Source organism: Gymnodraco acuticeps, unplaced genomic scaffold, assembly GCF_902827175.1.
Source record: "Gymnodraco acuticeps unplaced genomic scaffold, fGymAcu1.1, whole genome shotgun sequence".
In the NCBI taxonomy this organism is placed as follows: domain Eukaryota; kingdom Metazoa; phylum Chordata; class Actinopteri; order Perciformes; family Bathydraconidae; genus Gymnodraco; species Gymnodraco acuticeps.
The window spans coordinates 3,720,339-3,740,220 of NW_022990023.1; the positions used below are offsets into that span (position 1 = coordinate 3,720,339).

The 19,882-nt window shown below is 40.7% G+C and overlaps 4 protein-coding genes across 8 annotated transcripts; 2 read left to right on the plus strand and 2 right to left on the minus strand.

Moving 5' to 3' along the window:
- Nucleotides 1–226: 226 nt before the first annotated feature.
- On the minus strand, nucleotides 227–3,027 carry nubp2 (nucleotide binding protein 2 (MinD homolog, E. coli)). The gene is made up of 7 exons (XM_034214786.1): nucleotides 2,944–3,027; nucleotides 2,388–2,503; nucleotides 1,958–2,156; nucleotides 1,683–1,837; nucleotides 1,314–1,424; nucleotides 1,020–1,089; nucleotides 227–519 (listed from the first exon to the last, which is right to left on the minus strand). Exons 1-7 carry the CDS (start codon nucleotides 2,975–2,977, stop codon nucleotides 380–382), a joined length of 825 nt encoding a protein of 274 aa, XP_034070677.1. The 5' UTR covers nucleotides 2,978–3,027; the 3' UTR covers nucleotides 227–379.
- Nucleotides 3,028–3,292: 265 nt separating this feature from the next.
- On the plus strand, nucleotides 3,293–9,575 carry LOC117545086 (SPRY domain-containing SOCS box protein 3-like). 2 transcript variants are annotated; one of them, XM_034214766.1, is made up of 7 exons: nucleotides 3,293–3,420; nucleotides 5,754–5,897; nucleotides 6,380–6,560; nucleotides 7,197–7,384; nucleotides 7,519–7,621; nucleotides 7,910–8,035; nucleotides 8,147–9,575. In XM_034214766.1, the coding sequence occupies exons 2-7, from the start codon at nucleotides 5,769–5,771 to the stop codon at nucleotides 8,677–8,679; spliced, it is 1,260 nt and encodes a 419-aa protein (XP_034070657.1). In that variant the 5' UTR covers nucleotides 3,293–3,420; nucleotides 5,754–5,768; the 3' UTR covers nucleotides 8,680–9,575. The 2 variants fall into 2 exon arrangements, with proteins under 2 accessions (XP_034070657.1, XP_034070658.1); XM_034214767.1 differs by lacking the exon at nucleotides 3,293–3,420 and having other exon boundaries at nucleotides 5,426–5,897.
- LOC117545081 (probable crossover junction endonuclease EME2) lies at nucleotides 9,569–13,695 on the minus strand. Of its 3 annotated transcripts, none has more exons than XM_034214761.1 (8): nucleotides 12,482–13,691; nucleotides 11,756–11,877; nucleotides 11,587–11,673; nucleotides 11,376–11,500; nucleotides 11,149–11,221; nucleotides 10,887–11,002; nucleotides 10,626–10,806; nucleotides 9,569–10,020 (listed from the first exon to the last, which is right to left on the minus strand). In XM_034214761.1, exons 1-8 carry the CDS (start codon nucleotides 12,933–12,935, stop codon nucleotides 9,865–9,867), a joined length of 1,314 nt encoding a protein of 437 aa, XP_034070652.1. In that variant the 5' UTR covers nucleotides 12,936–13,691; the 3' UTR covers nucleotides 9,569–9,864. The 3 variants fall into 3 exon arrangements, 2 of the variants coding, with proteins under 2 accessions (XP_034070652.1, XP_034070651.1); XM_034214760.1 differs by having other exon boundaries at nucleotides 11,587–11,676; nucleotides 12,482–13,679; XR_004568766.1 differs by having other exon boundaries at nucleotides 9,902–10,020; nucleotides 10,529–10,806; nucleotides 11,587–11,676; nucleotides 12,482–13,695.
- Nucleotides 13,696–13,735: 40 nt separating this feature from the next.
- Nucleotides 13,736–18,591, plus strand: mfsd1l (major facilitator superfamily domain containing 1-like). Of its 2 annotated transcripts, none has more exons than XM_034214758.1 (13): nucleotides 13,736–14,122; nucleotides 14,850–14,950; nucleotides 15,104–15,213; nucleotides 15,305–15,360; nucleotides 15,822–15,965; nucleotides 16,059–16,217; nucleotides 16,318–16,433; nucleotides 16,537–16,637; nucleotides 16,769–16,880; nucleotides 16,963–17,100; nucleotides 17,445–17,584; nucleotides 17,673–17,784; nucleotides 17,894–18,591. In XM_034214758.1, exons 1-13 carry the CDS (start codon nucleotides 14,101–14,103, stop codon nucleotides 18,038–18,040), a joined length of 1,458 nt encoding a protein of 485 aa, XP_034070649.1. In that variant the 5' UTR covers nucleotides 13,736–14,100; the 3' UTR covers nucleotides 18,041–18,591. The 2 variants fall into 2 exon arrangements, with proteins under 2 accessions (XP_034070649.1, XP_034070650.1); XM_034214759.1 differs by lacking the exon at nucleotides 13,736–14,122 and adding an exon at nucleotides 14,172–14,292.
- Nucleotides 18,592–19,882: the final 1,291 nt, after the last annotated feature.

Below are 19,882 nucleotides of genomic sequence, written 5' to 3' on the forward strand. Positions count from 1 at the left end.
AACGCATAATGCATGTATATTCTACAGTGACACTTACACAGGAAGCATGACTTGCACTTTTAGTAGTATCATTAGTTTCATGTCTTCCTGTTACACTTGTAAATGTGGTTAACACATCAACAGATGTGACTTAACACTGACATTAGTTCACACAAAGCCTGCTCTGTACATTTGGCAGATACTGACATTAGGTATAAAAGGTTTAAGAAAATAGTTAAAAAGCAGATAATTAGCAAATAGTTTAATATTGTTAAACTGTACAGGACAAAAATGCAACATGGAAATCATCCGAACAATCACTAACATTTATGTATTACAATGTACATTTTACAGAGCCTCTGTTCAAACGTAAACCATTTTGAGCAAATATAATCTTGGTTCAAGATGTTTGGAGGCTGCTGAGCAGAGTCTGAGCGATGCTGCTGATGGCACTGAAGGTGGCACTGTCGGGAAACAACTGCATGAAGTCTTTGCCCTCCTCTAGGCTGGTGCTGAGCAGAGGATCCAAGGGCACAGAGCCTGAAATGGACAAAACATGATGTTGATAACTGTTGATTAACCACACGACGTTATGCCTTAAAAGTACCACTCCCAAGGGATTCAGTAATTCATGATAAATAGCGAGAGTCAAGTGGATGTTAAGGGATATTCACTAATCAAATACTTCCCTGTGTAAAGCAGCACAGACACAGCTGGCTTGCCACAGGGTGATCTGAATTAGCTGCATCATTACTCAAGAGATTGATCTGCATACAAGGCCGATAATCCCTTAGGGCAACCATTAAATGATCTATTAATTTGACCCAGACCTATTGATGAGTATGCATCAAGCCCTCACTGAGGTATTTTTAAACCTGCTGTGAAAATCTGAGATCCCGATCGACCATTTTAGCAGACATGACAGTGATGTAAAATGCTTTCGAAATCATGAATGGAGGGTGAGGGGGATGTCACAGTGTGGTGCGACACCCTGTGGCTGGAAGCTAGCATTACATTTGATTCAACCCCACTGGACTCACCGAGGAATTTTGACCCGGTCAGTTTGGCCAACTCTTCACCTCCACCTTTTGAGAATATGTTGCTGCACTCCTGAAAAGAGAGAATATTTGTTAAAAATGACAGAAAAAACGAAATGATTCAAGTATTTCTTGGGAGATCTAAATTGAGTACATATTTAAAACAGGTAATACAGCAATTTATTCTAGAGGTTTTTTCTGTCCTTCATTGTCTGACTTTGATGCACATTACTGTAACTACAACTTCATTAGGAATTATTGATATTTCATTTCTGAACTGTACAAAGGTTTACTTACTGAGCAGTGTGGACAAACAAACCCGCTCATGTTCTCAATGATGCCCAGGATCCGTACCCCTGTTTTCTTACAGAAGGTGATCTCTCTCCTCACATCTCCTGTAGAAACTGCCTGTAACCAACACATAACAGGAAGAACAATCATCATTGGATATCATAGGGTCTTGTTTATAGTTCAATAAATCTTGAACAAAGCTGCTCAACTGGCTCACATAGACAAGTGAGCCACAGTGCCCTTCACGCTACTCTTTAAATTGACTTTTAAACAGACATGTAAAACCATATAATTGTATGTTGTTGCACAGTTACATTTGCCAGTTTTAGTTGGTCTTCTAACTCCTATTATGGACTGTAAGATCTCTGCATATACCTGAGGTGTGGTGACCAAAACAGCTCCATCCAATCTGTGTTTTTTAAGGTTGTCCAACACCGCCAAATGCTCGTCAGACGTGCCTGGCGGGGTGTCGATGAGCAGCACATCCAGCTCTCCCCACGCTACATCCGACACAAACTGGCCAATCAAAGCTGTGAGACGGGGCATTCAGAGAAGGAGAGGATATTGGAAGAGGAAGGTGTTAGAACCGTGTTTAAACCATGCCCCACACGTTTTTTCTTGAGACACAGAAGAATAGGATTATAGTTTACCTGTTTTCTTGGGCCCCCTCCACACCACTGCTTCGTCTGGGTCCTCCAGCAGGAAGCCGATGGACATGAGGGCGAGGCTCTTCTCTGCATCAGTGTAGACCGGCACCCATCCTGAGTCACACTGGTGCACGTCAGTCCGTCCCACATTCAGCATGCGGGGGATACTGGGGCCACAGAGGTCAATATCCAGGATGCCAACCTGATGAACACAGAGTAATATTAGTAAGTCCATTTACTTATGCTTACTTTTCCCTAAAACTATGTATTGCGTACAGGTATAAACTGATTATTACTGGTAGTCACATTGCAATTAAATAATGGGGAGCAACATACTGACAGTTTATTATGTGTTCTTGCATGCATTACAACCACGTGTACAGTGTTAAATGACACTCTGCTGCACATACACTCAACAGGTCTTTGAACTCACCTTGTTGCCAGCATGCCTGAGAGCCAGGGCTAACTCTGTGGTGATGGTGCTCTTTCCCACTCCTCCTTTCCCCGACAGCACCAACACAACATGCCGGACCTGGGACATGCCCCCGTCTCACATGAAAAGGAAAATTAGGTTTATTACGTCATGAACGCAGCAGATACATGTAAAGTTAGTACTAAAGTTATGTCGCAGTTATGAAAGGGAGCACGTTTCATCACCTGAGTTCAGAAGTTCAACGTAAAGTTGGTGAGAGTTCGATATGCATAACATTATAAACTATATAATAACTTTTTGTATTAAGTTTAGCTTCTCCGAGGATATAGAAGTATTTTGGTAAGCTCCTATTTAGCAGCTCAAAGAGCTGAATCTTTCAAACGTAAGCCTATTTCTAATTAGCTCCCGCTAGCCGGTTAGCTAAGCTATAAATGCGTAACTAATATACAACAGTCGGCAGTTTATAACAGCTGCTATCAATAAAGAACAATGTTACGACCTAAATATAGGAATGTAACCTTCTGATGAACTTTGTTGACGGGTAACTTTGACTTACCATTATTTTGTTCCATGTTTTGGATTTGATGCATGTACCGAATTCAACTACTTCCGTATAACCCCGTGCCACCTAGCCAATCACACAGCCCCTGTTACAGATAAGTCCAGCCCCTTTTCCACCACCACCAATGGGCTGTTGGTGCGCAGCATGGAGCATTTACTCACACTGCAAGAGCTCTCAATATATGGAATAACGAGTTTTAGTGTTTCTGTCAGCAGAATGTTTAGATGTCGTGATAAAGTGAGAACTATTTGCATTGGATGCGAATATACAGTTAGATAAGAACATGTAAATAAACTCCTCCCTCTTATCCAATAAGTACACGATGAGGGCGTGGAGAAGTAATGTTTACTTCTGGCTTGCTGCGAAGTGGGACAGAGTGTAAATTGCACCTGTCACACTGTAGCATACTGAGAAACACACTGGCATTCACATGAGCCACTGCAAGACGGTGAATAGGACGACTACTGTAAGGTAAGAATGCTAAAATGTATTCAGGCTGTATTGTGGTTTACTTTGTTTAGTATCTGAGTTCAGATGAAGATACATAACAGCAAAACATCAGATGTAGTGGTACAGAATACAACAACAGTTTGTGCTTTGATTTAAACATCCAGCAGATGCTATTATCTTGACTTGCAGTGAGAATCTCAATCTGAGATACTCTTGGTGCACTGATTTGGAGTGGATTGCTGTGTCTGAACAGGAAGTATTGGCAGGACATGGACAGTGGTGTGGTTTTCAGTCATTTTAATATCTGAAACATGCAAACTTGTCCCTGTCCTCAGTCAAACACTTGCCCTGAAAGCTACTGTGGGTTGTCTTCTCTGGAATGTCATTACATGTGCATAAGTAGGGTAAAGCCCAATTAAAGTGAGACTAGCTCCAGACTAACTAATCTAAATTAATGGCAGTTATCTCCTGCACCTGCTTCCAAAGCAGTCACCAGCTGCTGTGTTCAGTGGTGGCATGGACCGCAACATGCTATCAGGTTTGGCTACTGCGTTTAGTTAAAAAAAAACACTCTTGGTGTAAATGTTATCATGGTATAGAAAAAAATACTTTGTAATACAATAAAAAATGAGCACCTATAAAAGAGGATACATTAAAATGTGGGTAATGTAAACAAGGATACTACTCAGAAAAACCAAAACACTGCAATTGAGGAAATTACATTTATGATTACTGGGTATAAAAACATTTTACAAACATATCAGTCATTGTTGTTTGGGGTTCAATACATCTGGAAACATGAACCGGTAAAGTTATAAGTTATCACTCAAAAAGTATGCATGTGCCATACCTATCTTCATGAATACACACTGGAGAGAGGCAGAATAATGTTTTTGTCATTGGAATTGAATCAGTTTTCGATGTTAGTTCTGTTGCACGCTGGATCAAACTTTGGGTTTCCTCAAAAGTGGAGGTTATGCTGCATTTTAATTTGTCTTCTTCTATCCGTAAATATAAGTCAGTTCCAAATGTAATGCTATTAGCTTTGCATCTACACTTCTCTAATATTGTTAATTGAAGTGCTGCATCATTTTGTAAAAGTCAATACTGTAGCATCCGTGAAAACACAAGGATATTACAATCTGTGATCACTGATTTATGACTGGTACACATTGTAGTCCCAAGGTTGAGGTGACCTATCTGCAGAGAAAGGTAGCTGCGTGCTGCTACAGTGGCAAAACAGAGGGCTTGGTTTAAAGGTTAAACAAGTGCGTGGAAACACTTCCTGCGGCCAACTGCGGCATATGGGCTGGATAGAAATAGGTGAGCTGTAGCGCACCAGTCAGTACGGGACCAGACCTGTTTCCTTTTCTAAATATTATGCAGGTTTACACCGACTGTAAGGAGAGTAAAGGTTAGTTAACAAACTGCTGAACTGAGGGAAGCTGAGAGAGGATGTTTGATCTTTCAAATGTAGGTGTCCCACTAGTTTGTGAAACATTGAAAGAAAGATTATTGAAATACAAGAGAAAAACACATTCCACCAATTTATGAGTAATACCACAGCAGCATAAACATGTAAAATAATTGAACTAATGTTTTCATCTCTTTAGTCCCTTATGTTGCGGTCAAACTCATATTCAGCATATTCAAAGATGAATTATCTAATATAATAGATGGCTGTCAAAATTAATCATCAAATATTTGAATAATTGATCAAAGGGTTTGACAGATATATTTTTTTTAAAGAAAAGCAAATATTTTCTGATTCCTGCTTTTTAACGTGAATTTATTCTGCTTTCTTTAAGACAGTCAACTTAATATGAGTTCTGGACAAATCAAGACATCTGAGGATGTCATCTTACGCTTTGAGAAACACTGATTAACACATCTTTACCATATTCTGAATTTATATATACCAAAAAACGTAGTGTTTAGTAGAGGAAATCATTAACACACTAGTCAACAACAACAATTATTCTTCGTTGTAGATTCCATCTATAAGCTGTTATTCCACGAATGCGCTATTCAGTCCGAAATAGGGAGTCATGTCTGTCTTTGTTCTTCAAACACAGCCTGTACATACTCTACATGTGTCAAGACAATATTTGAACTCAAAAAACAAATACACCCCTGTTTGCTATCCTGGCTCCAAAATGGTGGAACGAGCTCCCAATTGATATCAGGACATCAGAGAGTCTGCATTCATGGTTGAATGCACTTATTGTAAGTTGCTTTGGATACAAGTGTCAGCTAAAAGAAGTGTAAAGTATTTGGAAATTAACCGAGGAACCAGGAGTTCAGCACGGTCCATAGCTTACTGTACACAAGGCAGCTGATTGAGGAGTTGTTAGATCCACAGAGCTGCCATGCTGAGAAGAAGCAGGAGCGGACGGGCTCGCCATTCAGCCTGGAGTGAAACACGGAAAGAAACAGATGCCATGGCAGTGATCCAGACGTCAGACAGAGGGGGGTTGGAAGGCCAGGTAACGACACAGGTGAGACATTAGGGAATATAGAGTGTAACAAAAAGAAAGTGGATCAAAGTGTGGGCTGAAAAGATTGCATTTTAAAGGTGTTGGAGATCAAATCTATGTATATTACTGAATAGAGAGAGACGCTTTCCAGGGGATATTAAATATATAGTTTGGTGTGACTTTATGACAGATGCTATTTCAGCCTGAGGGCCAGTAGTTTTCCACTGGGACTGTCCCCTCTCTGAAAGGGCTGTGTGTAAGACAGTCAGCTCTTCAAAGGCAAGGAAAGCAAGTTTAGTATTTTTGGAAGGGGGTCTCATTTTACTTACAGGCACACATGACTTGTGTAACCAATAGGAACAGCTTTTAGGGAAAATACTTTTCAGTCTTTCAAACATGCTTCTCATTTCGCTCTTCATAGAGATCTAATTCCTTCTCCCGCTACCAAGCCCTGGACCATGGCCATGTGTTCAGACTTACAAGATGCTGTTTGTCTCAATCAGATCAGCAACATGGAGCTTGAAGTGGATTACCTGGAGAGTTCTCAGGCCATGTCTGAGGTGGTGGCCTTGCCTGGTACAGAACCGGTGATCGGGGAGTCTTTCTGCCAGTGTGACCGACAGGAAGAGCTCAGCCTGGGCCTCAGCGTCAGCGCTGACTGCCTCTGTGGGGAGGAGGATCAGGGTGAGCAAATCACAGTACTAAACTAATGAACAAAGCAGAGTATACTGTTTATTAGAGTAGTGTTGAATCTGGGCAGATATGGCTTTTCTCACTAAGTATAAAATACAAATACTATTATTTGCTTTTTGTGATTATTTCACGAGATGTTCCTACTTCACAGCTGACTGGAAAGTCAAAAAAAGACAGAACACTAGTGGAATATAAAGACACGGTTATAAATTACTTTAACTATTTAACTATTTGATACCAATGCATGATAGACGATATGAATGTAATAAAATCCATTTGAATCCATGATAATTGTTTTAGCAGTAAATCGGTGTGGAATAAACTACTAAATAAATAGAAACATTTAGTATAAAATAGAATACACTTTTAAAACAAAATAGGTATTAAATAAAAGCACAATGAAATAGATTTTTTTTAAAAAACTTTTAAAAAGTATTGAATAAAACAACAATGAAATAGAATACAATTTTACAACTTAAATGAAATAAGTGAATAAATTATGTAAGAAATGTCTACAAATAATTTGCATTAAAGGCTTGGCTGAATACAATAGTTAGATTGTAAAAAGTTCAAATCTTAATCATCCAGCTAATATATATATATATATATATACGTTTTTGTTCCCAGGTTTTGACTGGGAGTGGGACGAGCGCTTCAACTCATCCGGAGCCTTCCTCAGCTGTGACAACAGGAAGGTGAGCTTTCACACAGACTACAGCTGCGGCACAGCGGCTATCCGCGGCACCAAGGAGCTCGCAGAGGGACAACACTTCTGGGAAGTGAAGATGACCTCTCCCATCTATGGAACTGATATGGTGGGTAGCAAACATTTTACAAATTCTGGAAGTCATATGATAAGTGGCCTGGAGATGCTCTCTTCACATCTTCTAGTGAAGAGATAGAACTAGTCAACCTGTTTGATTCTGTTTTGATCATTTTGTCTGTGTAGATGGTGGGCATTGGGACTTCAGAGGTGAACCTGGAGAAGTTCAAATTCAGCTTTGGCAGCCTGCTGGGAAATGATGAAGATAGCTGGGGGCTCTCCTACACAGGTGAGAGGGTTAATACAGGAAAGCTCTGTGCTTAAATACAATGTTGAGGTGCTTTTACTTGAGTATTTTGAAGTGTTCCAGATTGGACCCTTGTTGTTACCGGTTGTTACATACGAGTTGTGAAATTTGAGTAGTGAGCATTTCCACCAAAGAGACATTCCCTCTTTGAACTTCCCCTAGGATTTAAGTCAATGCTTTTAAAATAATTGTATTATAAGCAATTCTGAGAACTTGTTACACCACAGAGAATACAAATTAAATACTAGTTACTATCACAATTGTTTGAAGGTTTCCTCCAGCACAAAGGGGACAAAGTGAGGTTCTCCTCTCGGTTTGGCCAGGGCTCCATCATAGGAGTGCACCTCGACACCTGGCATGGCACCCTGACTTTCTACAAGAACCGGCACTGCATAGGTGAGAGTTTCTCTCTAATTCAGGAGTGAGCGCCATAATACCCAGGAACATTTCAATGTAGCTATGACTGCCTTGTTTTTCACCCTGATATGTTCTTCTTCTCTTTTACAGGTGTTGCTTCCACAAGGCTGCAGAACAAGAAGTTCTACCCCATGGTTTGCTCCACGGCAGCTAAAAGCAGTATGAAGGTGATCCGTGCCTGCTACACCCCCACCTCCCTGCAGTACCTTTGCTGCACCCGGCTCCGCCAAATATTGCCCGACTGCCCGGACGTCGTCGGTGCTGTGGATCTGCCCCCCGGCCTCCGCTCCCAGCTCCACCTGCAGCTCGGCTGGGTCTTCACGCTCAGCAGCAGCCCCGAAGCCTCGGAGCAGAACGAGGACTTGTTTGATGATTTCCAAGAAGAAATTAGTCTGCCTTCCAGCCCCATCCCGAGCCCAGTCTCCACCCTGAGTGCCTGCCCCTCCCCCAGCCCCTGCACCAGCCCCTTCCTCGACACGGTCCCCTACCAGTGCTCCTGTCCAACATCACCTCAAACTCAGCCATGCACTTGCCACTGCCCTCCCACTCCTCCCAGCAGCGAATACGACAGCTGCTGCTCTGAACCTGAGGATTACCAAAGCAAAAGATGCCGCTGGACATGACCCGTTAGCCAAAACGTGTCTGTAAGTGTTTGGCGAACAGCTATTCTACGATTGCCATCAACATCTCCTGTTGGAAATTATAAGTGCAACCTCATCTTTGAGCCAATATTTCTACTTTTTGAGGGGATTTGTACTTCTCTTTATTAAGAGTATGTGACATTCAACACCAATTCAGCTACTGAATCAACAACTTTGTCAATGTGAATGTGAGAAGTGGAGATTTGATAGTGACATATGGGTCATTCAACTGCATTTTAGCCAATGTTTTAATAATAATACCTGGATTAATAATAAGTATATTCTGAATAATTATCAGAATAATAATCATTAATAATACACATTTATAATAATAATCTTAAATTACTTTATGGAAGGCCCAATGTTTTACCATCTGACTAAGAATAATGTGAAAGTGTACACTTGTTGTTCTCTGGGGAATACTCCGGGGAAACGGCTTTTTGATACTGTGGAAATGACTTTTTGTAAATGTGTTTTGTATCAGCATTTTGATTGAATATCAACGGTGGATGTGTTTTTGCTTTACAAGAGAATTTGCTTTTCTATTTACAGTTTGTTTATTAACTTTCTTACTCACGACTGTGGCTGCGAGGGAGTGCGGTCGTCTTTCAACCAGAAGGTTGTGGGTTCGATCTCAGCCCATGCAGTCAACATATCGATGTATCCTTGGGCAAGATACTTAACCCTCAGTTGTTCCCGATGGCCAACGGTGTGTGAATGTTAGTTCCTAGAGTAACATACACTGCTCTGTGTGGATGGGTGAACGACATGTAGTATGTAAAGCGCTTTGAGGGGTCTTAAAGACTGGATAAAGCGCTATATAAGTACAGTCCATTACTCAAGAAATTATTTAAAACTATAACAAATGAAGTTTGGTTGCCACAATTTTTTATAAGCCATTTCACACAAACAAAACATATCATGTAGTATAATGTCCCTTTGACATTACATCTTGCATGTAAACAGAATAATGTTTACACATGATTTTCTTCCATATTTTACGAAACATAATGCTGCTTAAATCTGTTGAAGTATAAATAATAAGGTGCACATGATATCTAAGGCATATTTGTAGCTTGTAAACATCAACATGAACACATTAGCAGCCAAGTGGTGACAACGTGAAATCAGAGCCGGATTTAATCCTCGCTAACGTTTTCAAGTAGATCAGTCCAGGACCAGCTGGGGGTTCTGGGCTGTGAGGCAGCGGTAAACTCTGGCCGATATCTCTGGGCCGATACGTCTCTCTTTACCTCCGCTCTTCACCAAGAGACCAGCCAGCAGACTCTTTCTGTCCTCCTCTGAATCCAAGCTCTGGTACGCCTAAAAAACAACATAGAGAATGTACATGTTTGTATTTGTAATTTCCTGAACTCAATTTTAGTATAAAATATATACGCAACTTGTGGAGTATAATCTAAGTCTCATTTATCCAGTCATCCTCTCAGCACATTTAGCTAAAATCCTTGCTATTTAAAACACTTGGGCCACACAGCGTAAGACTGTACATTTTAAATGCTATGTGTTTGGAACAAAGTGAGCAAACAACTGGATAAATGAGTCTTGGATTAGGCTGTACAACTTTTGTGAGAGGTTTGCAAACAGAGGTTTTGATATAGTTTTGCTGTCGTTAACAGCAGACCGTATTTACTTCAAATCATCAAGATTTTTCTCTGTTTTTGAATTCTTTGTTCACCATGCAAGAAACAGCATCTTCAACAATTCCACAAGGTGATAATTACATTTACAAATAATGGCTTTGTGGATGAAGTATTGGTTTAAAGTCTATGATCTTATTGCATTCATTAACTTAAATCGGTTCAAAACCTACCAGTGAATGCTAAAAGTATATTGTCAAAGCAATAGAACGCTGGCAGCAGTGTCCTCTATGCACTGAGCTCTACAGCACCACCCTGAGGCAGCTGTACCTGCAGCAGCAGCTGAGGAGACGGGTAGGCAGCGATCACAGTGGAGGCCACGGTGGGGCTGACTCTGTTCAGCTGCTGGACCTGCCTGCTCCACACCTGGATCAGCCCCGAGCCGTCCCTCTCCACCCGGACCCCGCTGGCCCAGGAACCGTCCACACAGAAGGGCAGCTCCGTCAGCAGTCTGGAAAGACATGGAAAGACATCTTAACAGGGGAATGTTCCTTCTCTTTTATTATGGAAATGACTCGAGTGGCTGCCTACTTGAAAGGGCGTTTTGATAAGGCCTTAGTGACGGCACACACATGGTTGGTGACTTCCTGCCAGCCATCAAGGAAGACCAGAGAGATATTCTTGCAGAGTTGCAGGTACACGAGAACCTGGAGAAAAATAACAGCAGTATTAAGTGTGCAGTGTGCAAATCAGTTATATGTACATTTTTGCTGATTTTTACCTTCTAAACTATACAACTAGGTTGCAAAAAGAACATGCAAGATTGACTTCATCAGATTTAAAGTAAATTGACCTCCTCCACGTCCAAGTTCTCCATCCCCAGTTTGGATTGTAGAGTCTCATCCAGTAAAGGGACTGCATCAGCCCTATTGGTAAGCAAACCAACAATTCAAGTCACAATGTGGGCATGAAAGCCAACACAGAATATGTGTGTTATCTCACCAGAGAGTAATACAATTAGCATATAAGAAAGTTAATGATTGTGTCTGTCTATAAGAGGTCCTATTGACGTACACTTACCTGTAATCCTGCTGAGGGTCTGTCACTAAGAGGGTGACCACCTTTTTGGCATCCCTGTTGAGACACTCCAAAATTGGAGAGAGGAAAGACCCTGCCCCTGTCTGCTCCTCGTTACTGTCAAGCATCTGCCGTGACAACAAAATAATATAGAGGAGGGTCAGCATGTATGTTGCCATCAAAGTTAAATATTTCAACTTCAAAGGTTGCTCACTTTCTTCACAGAGACCACCGTGTCCATGAAGTCTGTCAGACCCAGCACCAGAACCACTTGCTCCTCCTCCAGTAAGCTGTCTTCTCCCTGCTATAGACAGAGCAGTAATGATCACACTGCAGAAAGCAGAGATTGTAAGAATATTTAAGTACAGAGAGAGGGGGGTAACCTGAGGTAAATCTCTCGTCCAGGTGATGCTGTGTGGGAGCTGATGGCTCTCAATGCTGAACCTCCAATCAAAGGTAGCCAGGGTGTCCAGCAAGATGTCTGAGCCACCGTCTTGCAGAAGAGCTGGAATATAGCACACACACAAGGTTATAGGTATATCAGCATTTTAGCCTGTTCTCTTTGTGAAAATAACAACATGGTCCAATGCTTGGTCCTTGTTGGCTTCCACCTTGATGCTTGTAGGTTGTAAATACATATTATTATTATTATTAGATTACTAAGAGTACCCACAGAAGTAGATGATAAAAAGCTAAACTGAGAACAACAAAATGCACAATATTTGATAATGGAACTGATTAAAAGAAAACAAATAAAGAAATAGCACTAAATAAAGCACATTTTTCCTTAATACATTTATTTTTGAATTAAAGACAGACTGCACTTTTATATTTATTGAAACAAACAAACATTTCAGCATAATAAAATACCTTTATATTGCAATATGTATGTGGTATTTGGACTGACTTTTAGCAAAAAAGTTTAGTAATAATTGTAATCATAATATAATTATTTGTTTATATATATATCAGTATTGCTATAGGCCTATATGTATTTTGAAGCATCAATTATAAAAAAGTTATCAAACTGTCTTCACTGTTGAACAGCAGTCCCAATATAATCGACGGAAAAATGAATTCCCACAGCACCTGAAGGCAGCACGGTGTACCTGGATCTATGCGCACTGTCAGACTCTTGAGGCAGTTTTCGGGCCGGAGACTCTTCAGGTTCTCTGCCGCCTCTCTCCTCCTCTGCTGCTCCTGCTTCCTCTCCTCCTTCTCCCGGGTCCTGGCTGTCCTCACCCTCTCCCTCTCCTCCCTCCTCTCCCTAGCTGCCTCTCTGTCCGCCTCCACCTCCTCTTTGTTGCGGCGTTTTCTTGCAGGACTCGGGGTTGCATGTTGTCGTGGAGGAGACAAAGCTGAAGTCTGACGGGGCTCTGTTTGTATGGGTGAAGATTGGAGGGTGTTGACTTTGTTGTCTGGAGCCTCATCTTCTTCGCTCACTGTTATTGTTTGACTTCTCTCATCGAGGTTTGAATCATGTTTTTTCAATGTTTTTTTCTCAGCGTCGCTGTCCTCGGAGTCAGATACTTCCCATGTTTTAGCTCTGCGCAACACAGACATTTCGCATGTTTAAAACATAATCAAAAATCTGCTAAATTCCTTGAACGCATTATGTAACCCCTTTCAGCGAGTATAAACTCGACGGTGTGCGCTGAGGGACAAAAGAGAGAAAACGCGCTTCCTATATTCGAGTTTTTATGAATAAATTATTGGGGAAAGTGTTTTGTCTTTGGTCGAAAACAACGAAAGACAGGAGAGGCACTAGCTGTCTATGGTTGATACATTTAACGTTATTCGTTTGATTGGATTAAATCTCATAACCCAAAGATAAAACACTGAGTGAATGATCGGGATGACAGTTTTGTAGCACAGTTGGCTATTATTTGGCTAAAATATTTATTTAATATATATAACCTGAATATATAATGGATGCAGTTGTTGTTTTATAATATATATGCAAATTCAGACTACAGTTGTAGCCAATAGTAGTTAATTTGATGCTTGAGGTTTATAATTTGTATTCCATTAAGGTTTATGATTGGAACAATTGGACATTTTAATTAGGGAGGTCGAAAGAGGGATTTTGTTTTACAAAGAAAAATACTGAATTGATGTTATTTGTGCATCCAAAATAATTTGATAAAGTACATAGAAATCAGAAATTGTGTTCAAGAAAGTGAAACATTACAATCAGCAAAAAAAGTGTTGGACAATTCACTCAATATCGAATTAAAAGTGGGAGAGCTGTGCATTCTGAATAGTAATGTTGGTGGGCAAAAACGTGCAATATTTACAAAGGGATATGCAAAGGTTCACAGTACTTTAGGAGGGGGCATTGTATGTTAGAGGGGGCTGGCTCTGATAGGGAAACACCCTGATGTGTAGAGGAGACTTATCTCATCCTGTGCAAGAATGACTCTCTTCAGAGGAGGTTGAGCAGAGACCTGGAAGTAACTGGAGAAATTGTTTTTACTCTTTGAACATTACAAAACCTGGAAAACTGGACTACAAATAAGAAAACTGACCTAATATCTGCAAAGTTGTGGACTATATTTTGGACTTTAGGATAACTAACAGTAACGTTAGAGGGCGCCATTACAGCGTCTAGTCTGCTGAATTCCACGAAGAAGAGTTTTAAAGCTTTCTAACCAGCTGCTCATGTAAACAACACTGAAGAATGTGATTTGGAAGTTTTATTTTATAACCATTTCACTTTTTGCTCACCATGGCGCAGCCGGCGGAGAAAGGTACGTCTGTCTATAGTTTTACTTTCCAAAGAATAGCCACATTCAGCATAACCCAGTGACCAGACTTCTGTCGTAACCCTCCCTAATGAAAATCTGGGCCACTGGAACAACAACTCAGCACTTTCTGCTAAAACGCATGTGATTCATCTGGAAGTTGCCAAAACCGTGAGGTCAGCAAAAACGTTTTGCTTCCTCATGGGCATACTACAAACAATTTGAAGCTAATTCAAGCTAATGCTGCAGTTGTTTTACACAGTTTGTTTTCTCAGTGAAGTAAACACCAAATCCCCATTGGGCTGAGTTAAAGGAAATGTACAATACCAGATTTTTCCTAAAGCCTCCTTCCACTAAATGCACTTCTTATTGTTGCTTCACTTGAATGTGTGTCCTTCAATCACTATACATCATTAATAGATTCTTAAACTACCTGGAGGATTCCCCTTTTTCTGTGCGAAATACTTGAACTAGTTATTATTCGAAGCAGAATACTTTTTAAATATGTTTGGAGGGTAGCTTTAATCTTCAAAAGCACTGTCTTCAAAAAACACAATTAATAAGAGATGTATTGAAGCTTGGTTGGAATATATATATTGTATATTAATTTCAGGTGAGATTAAAAAAAGAAGCAGTAGTAAACTAGGATGTTGCATTTGCGTTCATTGCAATTGAAGTTTGACTCTTACGTTAAAATAAACAATAATACATTATTCTTGTTATTTCTTTACAGCGTATTACCGCTTTTTGGTGCTGTTTTTCAACTGTCTGCTGACATTTGGCTCCTACTTCTGCTTCGACATCCCCAGTGTTTTACAGGATCAGTTCCAGGGGGTAAGCAATAGGTCTAAAAGATATAATCAGTATTAAAGGATGATTTCCCCAAATGAACTCAACAGGATCATTGTAGTACTAATGACGAAGTCTGTCCTTCGTTTGTGGCTAGTATGATTATAACTAAATCACTGGCTTCCACTCATCTGACAGAACCTGACATGTTCCAATGCGACGGTGATCAACGGCACAGTGGACTGTGTGGAGGGACTGGGGATGAACCCTCAGCAGTACAATCTTCTTTACGCCATCTACGCTTGGACGTAAGTTCACATGCACATTGACCCTACTGTATTACACTGCTGAGTGGCTTATCAGAAAACTACAATGGATTATTTTGTCTCCTATCAACAGGAATGCAGTCGTTGTGATCATGGCCGGCTTCCTGATTGACAAACTAGGAAACCGCTGTAAGTCAACTGTAGGAGCCATTGTATGGGTGTTGTTGGTGTGTCAGTTTACTTTATTTATATTTATACTGCAATATTATTTTGGACACTTGGTGGCGGGGGTTAGCTGCACTGGGTGTATAAAAAGGGTCATAGGTGACGAGGACACAGGAGGAAAGAGCATACCGATTCCACCAGCCCGGCAGATGCTCACCACAACCATTAAACTGTATAATTAAACCTTGGTGTGTAAAACGCTAAATAAACATCATTATCAACTGCACCAAAGGACCGGAAATCCTTTTGTGTCTGCGTCTGGATCACTCTCCAGCCCTCCTGTGAAGTAATGGCAAAAGGATATAGGACATTGGACCATTACAATTGCCATTACATCAACAAATATCTGCTAAATCTATAACTGATAATGATATAACTTTATGGTAACTCACGGTGAATTCATTCCCTTTTCGTCCTCTCTGCAGTTGGAGTATTTCTGTTCTCCTTCCTGTGTGTTTTGGGCTCTTCACTGTTTGCATTGGGTTCCCACTTCAAGGGAACCCCCTATCTGCTGCCACTGATGCTCACAGGCCGACTGCTGTTTGGATCAGGAAATGGATCTCTGACCAGTAAGGCCAATTTCCTAAAGTCACAATCATACTCTTTCTGGATTTCAACTCAGAGGACTGTTCCTATTAAACTGCTCTTCTTGTCTTCATCAGTTGTTCAGAACCGCATCACAGCGTTCTGGTTCAGAGGGAAGGAGCTGGCCCTGGCGTTCGGTCTGACGCTGGCTTTCTCTCGCCTCGGCTCAGTCCTGAACTTCTTCCTCACACAGAAGTTTGAGGAACAATATGGCATGCAGTGGACACTCTGGGGTGGTAGGTACTAATAAAACAAGGGGATATAAACACCATGTTTATGACCTGAGTGAATAATAACACAGTGCTTAAGTAAGAGTATTTTTCTCATGCTTTCTAGGTACACTCCTGTGTGTGCTGGGCTTTGTTTCCGCCATCCTTGTCAGCGCCCTGGATAAGATAGGAATGAAGCAGCTGGGACTTGATGGCGCCATCCAAGAGGAGTCCCGCAAAGTGGTACGAACAATATATTTTAACAAAAAAACGTGCTTTCCACACCAAGTACACATTTTGAATGTTCATTAACTCCTAAGTAATGTGTGTTTCTGTGTATGTGTAGAGGATTCAGGATGTGAAGCTCCTGTCTCTAAGATATTGGCTGCTGGTTCTCACCATCATGTTCTTCTATAACGGCATCTTCCCGTTCATTGCAGATGCCAGGTAGAGATGTCAACACACACACACACACACACACACACACACACATGCATGTTTCTCAGATTTAAAATGGGTTTTGAATGCCAGTATGCTGTAAACTAATTTAACAAACAGCTGTTTTTCTACCTGTCCAGTAAATTCATTCAGGATAAGTACGATGGCTACAGTCAGAAGGAGGCGGCTTATATCGCCGGCGCTGTTTATGACAGCTCACTGGTCCTCTCAGCCAGCGTGGGCATCCTCATAGTAAGTATCTGTAACCTTAGCCTGGTACAAGTCTGTCATAAAAAGCAACATAAAACAAGAGGCTCTTGTGTTTTTCTTCCAGGATTTTGTGGGTCTGCGGGGCATTTTTGCTCTGGCCTGTGCCATCTTCACGCTGCCTGTGTTCGGACTGCTGGCCTTCACCTTTGTCCCTCCTCTGGTCTCCACTATATGGCTCGGAGTCACCTACTCATTCGCTGCTGTGAGTTTACCTCAAAAGAAATTATTGCAAATTATAGTGGCGGCCAGTTTATGTTAGTAATTGATTGTCTTCTCAAAGCTTAATCTTCTCAAAGCAGAGATTTTTCTTGTGAAAAACATTTTGTTTCTCAGGTTTTGTTTATTTTTTGAGCACACATGACCATATCCAATCCCAAGAAAACAAAGAAGAAATGTATCGGGAGCCACTGGTTTAAACAATGGACTTTCCTCAACTTAAGGACAAAACAGAAAAGAACAAAACAGTAATAAGAAAGGACTAAGCTAACAACAAAACCTAGAAATAAATCCAACAAAAATTAAATGACAATCTGTGCTGTTTTCCAGGCCAGCATGTGGCCGTCGATCCCCCTCGTGGTGCCTCAGGCGACTCTGGGAACAGCCATGGGTCTGGCCACCTCCGTACAGATGGTCGGGATCGGTGTATCCAATCTGGTCGTTGGGCAGATTTTGGGCTCCAAGTCGAGGTAGGAATTACTTGAGATCAGGAACATATTGGTAGACCACTTCATTGTCCTTTCTGCATTTTAACTTAGCTGCTCTTTTCCTTTCCAGTGAAACTAAAATACCTCTGTGGCGCTGGCAGAGGATGATGATCTTCATGTTGGCCAACACCATCGGCTGCATCGTCACCTCAGTGGTGCTCAACGTTGTCGACCGCAGACAGGTCAGACACACAGCCTGTTCATCGGTCTCTATTTGTACTGTGTGTGTATATTGCCAGCCATCTTCACCACAGGATACAATGTGCTCAGTAAAAATTTGTTTACCTGCAGGGCGGGACCCTGAACAAGACAACCAAGAAGTCGCAGCAGGCGGAGGGGGAGTCGGACAGAGAGCCCCTCACCCAGGGAGAGGAGGAGCAAGGAGAGGAGGAGGAAGAGGGAGGCGAGGCGGTTAGATCTCCTTCTATCAACTCTTAAATTTGAACATTTCTCTTTTTTATATGCGTTATTAAAATTTACCACTTTTAATAATGGTTTTATTGCACAACCATATTTCTTCTCCACACTGTGTCATGTAACAGTGGATGATGAACATTTTAATGATAGCCAACAAATGAAACCTTGTTTTTACAGTATTATTTACTTTAACCAAATAGTATCAATACATTTTATTAAATGTTAACTAGCTATTGCGGATTTTTCAGTTATACAGTCAAACAATAGCTATCAACTGTAAAACCATAAGTGAAAATGTCAACGTTACAGAGATCACTAAATAATTTTAATATCAATTTACCACGCATGTCAATATGTAACTTTTAGTTTTTTTATGACTTTCTGATGGAAAATTAAAATATTTGTACCTACCTCCTCTCTGTAATTGTATAGTTATAGATTTTACCTTGTCCTTAAAAGAAGGGAGTTTGATTTATTTTACACTACCAAAACAGCAAAAGGGCTGTTCAATTTTTTTAAAAGCCAAATCTGTTTTACATGTCTAATAAAAATAAAACAAAAAGTGTAATTGGCTTGGTACCATGTGCAGCTTCCCTAAGGCTTTTTAAGGAGTTCCAGCTAATTGTTTTGCTTTCTGGAAACAACTTAAGTTTTTAGGTTCACTTTCATAGCTTTGTTTTTATTTTAAAAGTTTAAAAAAAAAAAAAATGGTAATACCTGTTTAGCCCTAAAAGACAGATAGAGTTAGAACATCATGGAGCTCTTCCCTTTTAGCTCTTATCTTGCTATATCGCCTTGACCAGCATTGTAATTTCACATTACGGTCAGTAGGTGGAGCTGTTTTCATATATCTGTTTGTTATGGAAAGACTAAAGCTCATGTAGTAGCAAAGTTAACCGAATTGATAATATTTGGTTTATCAGTAACCTTTTTGTGAGCCAGGTTGGTTATTTGGGGGAGAGCTAGTCAAGTTACCAATGCTTCACATCACATCCCTCATCCTGTCAACAACTGCAAGAATGTAGGCTGTTTTAAAATAGCTAAAGGCAAATATCCAAAAGTTAATATCATTTTAAACGTACAGTACACTAATTGTCCTTTATTTTGTATGTCTATTCGGATTCATTGCTGTATCATTTATGGTGATGTTAATCGCTACTTTAGTCATTTTAACACTAGCATTTATCCGGTAGCCTGTATAGCTATAGTTGGGGTATTCGAGTATATTTACACAGAGAGGCTTCGGTTAGAGCTTGTGCGCCTGAGTTTTATTATTACAATTTGATTAAATGCAGATTAGACTGCCTAAACTGATCCAGACTGCCCTGTCTGCTCTTCAATCATGTTGTGCTCTGCAAATACTTCAGTACTCTAAAGTTCACCGTTCAGGGTTCATCACCTCCTGCCCTGACCCTGTTCCAGGTTCAATGTGGTAAGCGTCCTAAAGACTGCACTCCAGTAGATTACCGAGGAGGAAAACAAAACAATCAAATGCTTGCAGACGCAGGGTAATGAAATGTACCTGAAAATTAATATTTGTGTCCAGCTGGTCCTTCTATTCAGTCATAATTCGACCAAGGATCAGACAGAACACTGATTTGTAAAGAAATGATAAAGGTTTACATAACTGAATGATCTGACACAGTTTATAATCTTCGTAGAATTGTGCCCCAATTACCAGATTATTAGAAGAATGCATCTGAAAGGTCACCGGAATATTTTTTTACCTGTCCTTGAGCTCACATCCCGTGTTTACCACGGAGATAAACTCTAAAAATACACCTCACTTAATCTGCTTAGTGTGTGGCAGGCCTGCGTCTTTGCCTGCCTGATGGACAACTTACACACACACGCTGAGTCAGT